Consider the following 11938-nt stretch of genomic DNA (forward strand, 5'->3'; position numbering starts at 1 on the left):
TCGGGCAATTGGTTCTGGGCCAAGCCCATTTTCGACAAATGAACCCAAAAATGAGAGCCCAAATTTCGTGCCGCTTTTGAAAATTATTGGTTTGTATTGTATGAAGATAATACGGCAATAAAATTAGGAATTTTTACCTCCTATAGCAAAGGTTAACATCTTATTTATTTTAAATAAATACTATTTAAAAAAATTATATTCTATAGATACCTTTTAAGGTTTATAGCAAAGTATTTAATTTTGGTTATCTCTTATCCCTAAGGCACTAAATATGTTATTCAGTTACACTATTTTCTTTCTCTCTCTACTTTGATACATCCCATTCTCTTCCCCCATTCCCTGAAAACACGATGCTCAATCTCAAAATTTCTCTCGCACACACTATTTTCTTTGCATTCCGATCATTCTTAGCACTGAATATTGTTTTGCGATAGCAAATCAAATCCCTAACCAAAACTAACTGATTTGGGAAAGGGAGTTAACCAACGTTTGAACTTTGACAGTTTTGGGAAAGGGAGTTAACCAACCTTTGAACTTTCCCAAAACTAACTGATTTGGGAAATGGAGTTTTCTTCTCACTCTTTTGGTTGATCACGTAGTAGCGTATTCCTTCTTTGTTCCGAAATGAAAGTGAACGTTGACGGAGACATTGGTGGTTCTCTGCCATCGACGACGGCGACATTCACTATGGCGGTAGCAGTTAAAAGTGTCGAAGGGAAAGGTAGTCAACGCGGTAGCAGGTAATGAAAAAATGTGTCGCATGTTGTACCTTCAAATTTCAAAGGTGTCACGTGTTGTACCTTCAAACGTTGCTACGGCGGATTCGCCGGAAATTAGGGTTTGTTCTTGAACAAAGACGACGGAGTTTGGGGCTGAGCAACTTGATTTCCTGTTAATATATTTCAATGTATTTTCATGTATTTCATTGTATTCATTATCTTTTTTTCATTGTAATTCAATGTATCTCGTTGTATTCCATGTATTTCATTGTATTCACTGTTTTTTTCCATTGTATTTCAATGTATCCCGCTGTATTCTATGTATTTCATTGTATTCACTGTCTCGCTATATTCCATGAATGTATTCATATATTTTTTTAATTAATATAATTTATGTATTCAGATGTATTATATAATTTCTCTGAAGATTGCTATGTTTTTGGGGTATTTTTCGGTTGAGAATCTTTTTTATAACTAAAAATACAAAATTTGTGTGTTATAATTGAGCTTGTTGAGTTATATTAGGAGTCTATAATGTTAATTGATTCACTTTCCGTTTTAAAAATAGTGTAATCCCCTATTTCACGCCGTGAATATGGTCGAATACAATAATCTGTCCAGCTGTAATCCCACGTTTCACTCTATTAATACAGTCGAATACACTCAAATACAACAACTGATTAGCTGGACTTCTCTGATTCACTCCTATTTTTGCTACTGTATTCATGAATACAATAGCTTAAATACATCAAATACATCTTATAACGACAGAAAATGTATCTATAATCCGTAATATATCAAATGGTATCTATAGATGACTAATTACTACTAAAAGATAGTGCTTTATGAAAATTCAAGTTACTGATTTAATAATATATGGATTATAATTTATGTTTTCAGAAGAGTTATGCACTTAGGGGTCGTTTGGTAGGAGGTATTAGAGAAAATAATACAAGTATTAGCTCTATGCATTACTAATACCTTGTTTGATACCTTTTTTCAACTTGTGTATAACTAATACTTGGCATTATCCTATGCATAAGTAATGCATAGAAAACCATGGCATTAGTAATACCAAGGCTTTAATGCATGCATTAGCATGGTTAAAGACAAAATTGTCCTTAAAGCTAGAGAATGTGGATGACATTTTTGTAAGCAACTATTTTTTTAAAAAAATTATGCAATGCATTATAATTTTAATACACCACACCAAACAATAGATAAGAAATAATATTTGCATAACTAATGCTTGCATTACTAATACACGCATTACTAATACATGCATTACTAATACACATTATTCCGCACTATTCTTATACATCCTACCAAACGACCCCTTAGTACAGTAGTATGCTTGTTGTTTAAGAGGAATCATTTATCTTTCCTGCTTTAGCATCTATATCTATATATATACATATATAAAGCTAGGAATCAGAAAGATGATGTGGCACCCATCAAAACTCAAGGAAGTCCTTTATATTTTTTCTTATTTTTTTGGCATTTATCCCTTATTTGATGTCAACAAAATGTGCAGAAAATCAACTGTAATGGACTACCTTTCATAGAATTTAATATTAACCTATAACTGTAAAATTAATACCAAAAAGGACAATAAAGAATCATGAATGCAATAAGAATTGCAGTAAATCAGGATAATGAAGAGTCATGATGGAATTCTTTTCCTCGTGAAGATAAAGGCTCCCTATAACTTCTAAATCACTAAAATTGCACTGGTTTAGACAACTCATTTCTGCTTCAAACGAATCCTTTTTTTGGTGGGTAAGAAGAATTGTTCAATTAATGAATAATGACTATTGAGCTTCCATTTGAAGTGTAGACAAAAAAGAACGCATCAGGTTTTTTTCTTTTTTCTTTATATAGACGATAAGGTTCAGATATTTGCTTTCCTAGAAAATCTAAATTAGGCATATATTTGCCCTCTAATATTGAATATAGTATTTTTTTTAGTGCAAAATCTAGACATAGCAAGAAAAAAATGATTTCTTCTTTTCATGGCAAATTATTGAAGCTTATTTTGCGGGGACTGTTTGGAAGAGCGCGACATCTAAAAAGATCAAAATTCTTATGTATATGGAGTATCTATAATACTTCCTCGTCTTATAAAGTTGTGTATTTTATAAATCTGTACTAACTTGCTTCAAATGCTTGCCACAGATATCAATGAGAAAACTAGCTTGAGGTTGGTCTCCCAATAATTGAGAAAACTAGGCCAACACTTCCTTTTCTTGACCAAAATCTAAATGTAAGTACCACCATTAAGGTTATATTGTTTCCTTTTTCTTTTCTATTTCTACAACTCGTATTCTCCTCCTCTTTTATTCTGACTCATATTTTCGTTCATTTTTGTCGATTCGTTGAAGGCCGACTTGCAGTGTCTTCCCGGTTAGACCTTCTGTGATTTGGTAAAATTTATTGATATACATATTGTTACAGATAATTGTGGTATTTGCATGAATCTTATTATAGACCTTTATTAGTGCTCGAAGTTTTTGTTAGAATTTATAGTTTTTATGAATTTATGTTCTTTATCGGGTATCGAGTGCTCTGTTGGCTAATTATGCACTTTCTTATGTTGGCATACAGTTCTCTCCAGATATATAGAAGATTTGTTCGATCTTTTCCACCAAGTAAATATTTTTTTTAATGTTTTTACCAATAATTTTTGGTTGGATAGTAATTAACAACGTCATGATGTTTAATTCCATGTCTGCTGCCCCATAGATGTTCAGATTTATGGCTTATAGAAAGAGCATGCGCTTTGTGCTTCAGAAAATAATACTTATACTTCAATAAATCTGAACAATTATTGGTATGCTTATAACCTATATATTGAAAGACGTATGACTAATGTCTTATGTATTCAGAAACAATACTTACTGATTTTAAAGTGATTTATTCTTATGTAGCTTGGGTCTTTAAAAATGTCAGTATATTTTTGTCAGATATCAAAATATGAATTATTTTTGGAAAATTGGACACACACTCAAAAATACTTTTAAAGGATCTGAGTAGATTTATACAAATTAACTTTAGAGTAATGTAAATCATTGATGTCAAAAGACACTACATGGATAAAGCTTTCAAGTTAAGGAATGGGTTTTCCGATTTTGGTTGTATCATAGCACTATTTTTTAATGTTAGATAATTACCTTTAGACTCTCGATTATTTTTATAAGATTACGTTTTTTATGTATAAGCAATAAATATTTTATTTCTTATATCTTAAAGAAATCTACAAAAAATATTTTTTGAATTCTTATAATTAACCGCACGAAGTGCGGGTAAATTCACTAGTTAGATATAAATTAGTAATACATCGTAGTTTACCAGATAGCTAACCAAACTATCCAACAATCAAATAGTGATATTATCATTTTTAGCCCGCGCCTAAAACTATTTACATTCGGTAGACGAAAAAGTATATAAAATTTGTATAATTTTTGTATATAACATACAATGTGTGTGTGTGTGTATATATATATATATATATATATATATATATATATATATATATTTTCGGCTATTATTTTAAAAGCGACCATACAGTGTCATTTTCCCAAAATATAAATATCTTAGTAATGATATTAGTACGTCTACAAATAACACCATTTGAAAATTTACATCTTGTAAGCTTGAATCTTCTTCCCAAGCTATCATCAAATTTTTACTCCAATATCCCAATTAAAAAGGATTTCAACTTTAGTATTTACTTTGTTGGAATAAAGCCTTACTTTTTCTTTTTACCTTTTTCGAAGCCGGATGGACGAAAGAAAGAGAAAGGTAGAAAATTACATTGGAACATTGTATGATATTGTCAAAGAATAGAGAAGATCGCTACTAGCTACACAATTTAAAGCTAAGGCATTCAGAATTCTGCTCCTGAAGTTTATCAGGATACTAATGTTAAAGTGGTCCGTCCTTGTACAAATCCTTTGGCTCCAGTAAGATTACACCACAGTAGATTCAGAATGCATTAACCGACACCGTCAAATAAGGTCTGTCAACCAAATCACAGCAAACTCCTAACCCCTGCTCCAAATACAACATTTACTTCCTGAAGCAGTATCATAGCCTAATATCAACATATCGACACCATAAACATACGAGGATTCAGGCAAGAATAGGGGCTTTTAATTTCACAAATTTACATCTTCAAAATACACCACTGGCGATGGCTCAACCAGAAACACAAGAATCAAGAGGTTGCCACACCACAGATCTCCTCCAAGCTTGTAGCTCAGCTGTTTGCAGGCATGCAACCTGAGCATCAAGAATATTACTGGTTTGGGAACACTCAACTTCTATCACCAGGTAACTTCTTCTCCTTCTTGCTCGTAGTCCATAGAGTCTAACAAGACAACACAATGAGCCTTGGTGTTTGAACCTGCACATTAACAAAATCAGCAGTTTGAAAGGGTAAGTTCAACATTCTACAGTAGAAATCCATGGCAGAAACCATGTTGGTTTTAAGTTGGGTATAACGTCATGAATGAGGTATGCAAGTTGCAAAATACAGGTTGATGATATTCTGCTTTTCTTAAAGCAGTACCACAGTTAAGCTTGTCGCCCCTACATTATGCCAATAATCGGTATAGACAATTGATTCTCTTGAACAGCTAAATGTGGCACAAAATTATCAAAACCACTCAATTCAAGCTAATACTAAGTAAAAAGCTAGTTTGGTCTCCAACAATATTCGAAGTCGCTGTTTAGTCCACACTTATGTGCCTACCAATGTGATGGGGTTGACGACATGATTGGAATTCAAGGGAACACTTTGAAAAGGAATATTAAATGTGGAACTATGGAGTATAAATATGTTAGGAGTTGCGGTTGGCTGGACCAGGGATCTAATCAATGCAGGAGACCTGAGAATCTCTTTCAGTTTTGGCATCAGTTTTTGGAATTACTGTTTGCAAACAAACGTCAAAAATAAGACATGAAAAGAGCAATTAATGCAGAGGGGGCAGACTTAAAGCTTCTGGTATAGCTTATAAATAATGATCTAATAGGACGTTAACAATTTATTAATGTATTGATGCAGGGGAAGAATTTTCAACTAGCTAACAGATGTCACTTATGCCTTTGCAATTCTGAAACAAACAATCATTTGTTTTTTCACGACCCAGTTGCAACAGACATTTGGAACATGTTTCTAACACTTTTATGACTGGAATGGTCTGTGCCATGCAGGGAGGCCTTTGCGAGCTGGAGTTCCTGGAAAGTTAAGAAGTCCATTAAAAGGATATGGTCTACGGTTCCTGCTCGTATTTTGTGGTGCATATGATCAGAAAGGAATCAAAGATGCTTTGATGGCATTTCAACTGCCAACTATACACTCAAGGGCCAAGGCCAAATGTTTGGTTAATCTTTTTAGCTGGGCTTAATCTTACCCGTGTATATAACCCTACCTCCTTTTTGGAATTTATCAGCTCGTCTTATAATAGCCAGACCCCACGTATGGGATTAAGCTGGGTTTGTTGTTGTTGTAGTCTAATATTAGATTTATTTTTCTATATTCATGGACTGATATTTTCTTTTGTTTCGTAACCTATGCATCTTCTTGATGTTTTCTGTTACTGATATTCCCCTTCAAAAAAAAAAAAAAGAAGCAGTCTGGTGCACTAAGCTCCCGCTATGCGCGGGGTCCGGGGAAGACAGCCTTATACTGCATTTCTGTAAGAGACTGTTTCCACGGCTCGAACCCGTGACCTCCTGGTCATATGGCAGCAACTTTACCAGTTGCGTCAATGCTCCCTTCAATGATATTCCATTTCATTTTAACAAAAAAATTTTTATTAATGCACCTGCAACTGAATCATATCACCTTTTTGTTCTATCCGAGAGGTTCTCGAAATAAACTGCTATAAATGAGTATACTCACGACATTATCCTATTCATTTCCTTCACTCTTTTCCTCAATTTTCACTATTTCACAAGCTATTCTTTCCCGTTTACTGTGTTTGTCCAAACAAAAAGCCAAAGGTTTATATTTTATTTCAGTCAAGTCCTTGTTTCTACTCCTTCCTTACTCGAGCAGAAATGATTGAGCCAGCCACTACCTTCAAGAAAAAGAAGTTTCACATAGTCTTTGTATTGTGCATCAAACAATTTATAATCGTCAAGTACGGTAACCTTTAGATAAAGGAAGGGCCTAAAGAGATTAGGAAGATCATTTGCAAATAAACAAAGAAAACATTTTGCCCTCCTGAGTCTTGAGTATTGATTTAGAGAACATACGCTTCCACTCACTCTTTTCAGGTATCATGGGATCCTTTACCTCTAACTCTGAGCTCATTTGTATCTCTCTGACCTTCTCCCTTCCACAATTATGAGAAGGAAATCATAACTTCTCCACAATTAATGCCGTCAGTCGCACTGGGAGCTCCTCCTACACTAAGTTGCTCCGACATGACAGTTTAGGTTCCGCATCCGTGTCGACACGACACTAGTATGGGTGCGAGTATGGGATCCTTACTGAATTTGGTCAAACGATTTTGGGTACTTTGACCACAACGGACGGAAAACTTCGAGACGAGATACAATTTGATTCCCAAAATTAGAAATAAAACTAGGATAGATTGAAGAAAATGACATACCTTATCTAGGAAATTACTACTTTCTTATCTACAACTTGAGAATAAAAAAGAAATCCACACTTTACAAGCTATACGTAAGTATTCCTGTAAATTTCTCATAATTTAGAGATTTTTTTCTTTTTTTTGAAATATTCTTAGCCCGGATCCCCGCACCTGTATCCGTACTAGGATCCGTATCTCCGAATTTTAGACTTTACATCTCGAATGATCCGACCTCTAGGTCCGCACCCGTGTCAGACACTCGCAACTGTGTCCGAGCAACTTAGCTCCTACACATAGAAAGGTGTTTGAAAACACCAGCAATTTCCTCTTCAGTCATCTAGTTCTGTCTTTACTAGTATAACTATCTGTCCTTAGAAACCTTGGACTTTATAGGAGGGGGTTTTCCTTTCTTTTGTCTTTTTTCTCTATGCTTACCCCTCCCATAGTTTTGGGATTTCAATCTTTTGTGATTAATTAAGCTTAATATTTGATTTTCTTAATTAGGTAGCACTTATTTCTATATTCAAATGACCCTGGATTCAGTGTCGACATTAAAATTTCACTGTTCACTTATAACCTTTTTAAATAGGAAATTATGATTAACGCAAAGTGGGTTCTGACACGCTTAAGGCATCCCTTTGCTTGCCTAATAATCTAACACCTCCACCACAAACCCCAGGAAGTTGCCTCCAGCACTTAAATTACAGCAAATGGCAAGAGCAAACTGTTAAACATACTTATCAGTTTATTACTTGCTTAGAGAAAAGAAAAAAAACACCTACTAGAGAGTTTGACAAGTATAAATAATGGGAATAGGGACCATTTCTAATTTGACACGACACACTCGCACACATTCTAAAAGAGTTACTCTGTGGTGAGATGAACCATCATTAGCAACTGAAACAAAGAATACAATGCATACAAATCTCCTTTGCACCTTGTTTTCCAATGAATAGAATATGAATCTTGTCAAAGTGGAATTTTGCATGAAACTAAGGAAAAAATTTACAAGCTTGTGTGTACATGTGGCAAACCAAATGATACAGAAATTTAGCAACCAAGTTAAGTCGTGAAAACAAACAGCAAGTGCGAAAGTTAGAGGCATACCTCTGATACAACTATTTTAACACCCTTGGATATCATTCTTTCTCGATAAACAGGATACACAAGTCACCAAGAATCCATATTCATTTCGTTTTATGACAGCATAGCACCTTTCCACATTGTTTTTGATGATCAACATCTTGTCCAGAAGGGATCACCAGGAATCCACTATCAGTTCATTATCATAATCATATTAACCTTTGCATATTGTTTCTTTATTGATCAACATGACATTCAAAGCAATCACCAAATACGCAATTCATTTCGTTGATGATCATTGCAAGTTGCAGTCGGACAGCTAAAAAAGATACAACAACAACTATGCTAAATCTCAAACTAATTCGGGTTGGCTTCTAAGTTTACTCTGACCATCTAAGTTTACTCTGACCGTCAACCTACTGCAACCCATTGATGACAACTGCAGTTCAGACAACTCAAAACGATACAACAACAATAACAACTACCATGCTCGATCTCAAAATAGCTCATGCCGGCTTCTAACTTTACTATAATCGTCAACCTATTGCAAGCATCTCCTCTATTCGGACATGAAACCAGCAATGTGAGCTCACACAGGATGCAAAGCTCACAGCTCTAGATGATCACAAATTTAAAACAGCACCAGAAAATTGAGAACTTTGCCACACCTCAATACCCTCAACATCTTCTCTAGTAACAAACAGCCTATCACCAGCTCCCTCAATCTTCTTTATGATCCCTCTTTCAGCATCCTCCACTTTATCCATATAATTCCTCCTATACAACCCTCCATGCAACACCATTTCCCTCTCAACATCACTTTCTTTCTCCACCATTCTTGACCACACCTCCAACTCTCCCCCTCTTCCGACAAACACCTGCTTTCTATAACAGTGAAGTAAAATATTGCTTCCACCACTTGCAACATGCCTCATACATGGATTTTTCTCTTCCAAATACACCCATGGATCTTCACTCAATTTACGAAGATCTGCCACTGCCAAATCACCAGACTTTGAACATATCTTGAACATGGTCAACTGGTCCCGGTCAAAGTCAATGTCAGCAAATGAGTCACCAAACCGGCTGCTCCGACCCGACCCAGGTTCATTCGTCTCCCACACAACGTCCCCTGCTCTGGGGTCCCACAACCGCACGTAACCGGAGTAACCAAAAGCTCCGGCAGTCACTGAAACGCCGACTAGAGCATTAATCTCCGGCAGAAAAGTCAACTTTCCGACAACCGTTGACTTCGCCGAATTCCCAGATTGCCTTCCCAACTCCAAAACTGCTTTCATCGTACACTTGTCGATACTCAAAACACAATTCTCTCTATGCTGACACTCCAAGGCCGCAAAGACAGAGTCCGGCGAGTCAACAACCGCGTTGACTTTTGCCTTGTAGATTCTCGGGTCAGACGGGTCGGTCCATTCGACAGACCCAACTCTACGTCCATTAGCCAAGTTATAAAAATGGAGCCCCGACTCGAATTCAGACCCGACAACCGCCAAATCGGGTCCAACCTTCCGAATCGAGCTGATGTAATCAAGATGGGTACGAATAGTTTCGGTATGGGTCAAACTCCAATCGTAAACCGAAACCTGCCCTCCATGAGCGACCCAAACGGAGGCGTCAGAATCAACGGCGTTAAAGTCCGTTACAACGCCGTCAGACGAGGGGCGGATGGTCGAAAAAAGTGACGCGTCGATTCCGCTGAGTTGACTCGGAGCGAGTGCAGATCTGAGCTGTGATTCAATTCCATAGTAAACAGCTTCGTCGATGAGCTCTTGATTGGAGAATCGTTTTGCGGTCGAAGGGAGACGATTAGACCGGAGAAGAGCTAAGAGAGCCGAGAAGATTTCTGGGTCCCGGTCGATGAAAACCGGTTCGTCGGAATTCCGGTTTGATAAGGCAGATAAGAGAGAATCGGGTCCACCAGAGCGAAGTGTGGATACTGTTGTTTCAAAGAGCTTGCCTCCGACGTTGAGTTTCACACGGTCGCTGACTTGGCTTTGAATTGTTGTACGTCGTGCTATGCTGATTGTACCGTCCTCCATCGATTGGAAATTCGATATCGGAACGATTCAGTTGACCAACGGCGGATGGCTTTGTAAATTGTGCTGTTTTATCTTTTGATTATTTTGGATGAAAAAATAAATAAATGAAGGTTATTGATTGTTTTTAATTTTGTTTTATTACGTGGACCCTGGAAGGTTCTTCAAGGAGTATTGAGAAATTTAAATAAATAAGAGCCCGTTTGGATGGACTTGTTTTAAGACGGTGTTTGGCTAAGCTTATAAGCTGGTCAAACTGGCTTATTGGCTTATCTACGCGTTTAGTAAAATTAAAAGTGCTTATAAGTTAAGTGCTTATAAGCCAAAAATAAGCCAAAAGCCATAAGTTGGTCTCCCCAACTTATCAAATTTCAGCTTATAAGCACTTTATGTTTGACCAAAATATTTACTATTTTATCCCTAAAATAATTCTTTTTAAACAAAACTCTTCGTATACCCAATTCTTCAGCTGCTTATTATTAATTTCAGCACTTTTATCCAAACACGTAACTGCTTATTTTTTAAATCAGCTTCAGCACTTAAAAGTGCTTTTCAACACCTAATGTTTATCAGCTACTTAAATCAGCTAAGCCAAATGAGCTCTAAGTTACTTTTAAGCCAAAATAACTTTTAAGCCATAAGTTAGGAATTCTAACTTTTTGCTTTTGGCTTGTTTTTGTCATTTTAGCTTAAAAACAAGTGCTTAAAAGTATTTTTTTTTTGCTTTATCCAAACACTACAAAATGACTTAAAAGCTATTTTGGCTTAAAAGCACTTAAAACAAGCCAACCCAAACGGGTTCTTAACAAAATTTGCTCTTCGTGTCTTAACAAAATTTGACTTAATTACACTTAGTATACCATATTACCAATTCTATAAGTTATCATGCTAGAGTTATGCTACAGACTTATGGGTAGGTCGGTATCCTGTCCCATTTGATATCAAATACTCTTAGAGGCTTTATATACACATGTTTATTTGTACAGTATGCTAGAGGCCTTGATGGCCCGTGTGTATTCATGTTTTAAGTACGATAGTTTGCTGATACAGTGTTTGTCCATTTAGGGTTGTACATTATGAGTTGGGGCCATCTTGGCCTATGATAGTTACAAGAGGAAAAAGTTCAGCCAACTCAACCTATTTATGTTCTAGTTTTGGTTAAACGATCATGAGTTGCAGAGTGGTTCGCTCGGCCTAGCACGTTACCGGGTGCCAGCCATGCCTCCCCAGGTTTGGGGCGTGACAAATTGATATCATAGTTGGTCATGTTCTAGGGAGTCTACGAAGTTGTTCCTAGTAGAGTCTCACTTATGGGTGTGTTGCGCACCACACTTATAATGAAGAGGCTATAGGGCATTTAGGAAATGTTACCCATCTTTTGTTTTCAGATCGTGCCATAAAGCTAAGTCGTAAGAAATCAATATGAAACTTCCACTAGATTTTATATGCGCCAGAGGTGCAGGTATCATAGTAAAGCTTT

General features: G+C 36.3%; 1 protein-coding gene across 1 annotated transcript; it reads right to left on the minus strand.

Moving 5' to 3' along the window:
• Window positions 1-4500: 4500 nt before the first annotated feature.
• Window positions 4501-10566, minus strand: LOC107805213 (protein ENDOPLASMIC RETICULUM-ARRESTED PEN3). The gene is made up of 2 exons (XM_016629207.2): window positions 8429-10566; window positions 4501-5124 (listed from the first exon to the last, which is right to left on the minus strand). Exon 1 carries the CDS (start codon window positions 10459-10461, stop codon window positions 9028-9030), a length of 1434 nt encoding a protein of 477 aa, XP_016484693.1. The 5' UTR covers window positions 10462-10566; the 3' UTR covers window positions 4501-5124; window positions 8429-9027.
• Window positions 10567-11938: the final 1372 nt, after the last annotated feature.

Source organism: Nicotiana tabacum, chromosome 10, assembly GCF_000715075.1.
Source record: "Nicotiana tabacum cultivar K326 chromosome 10, ASM71507v2, whole genome shotgun sequence".
NCBI lineage: Eukaryota > Viridiplantae > Streptophyta > Magnoliopsida > Solanales > Solanaceae > Nicotiana > Nicotiana tabacum.

Excerpts from the sequence above, each read along its gene's own strand:
- LOC107805213 (XM_016629207.2), bottom strand. The coding sequence starts at position 10,461 with ATGGAGGACGGTACAATCAGCATAGCACGACGTACAACAATTCAAAGC.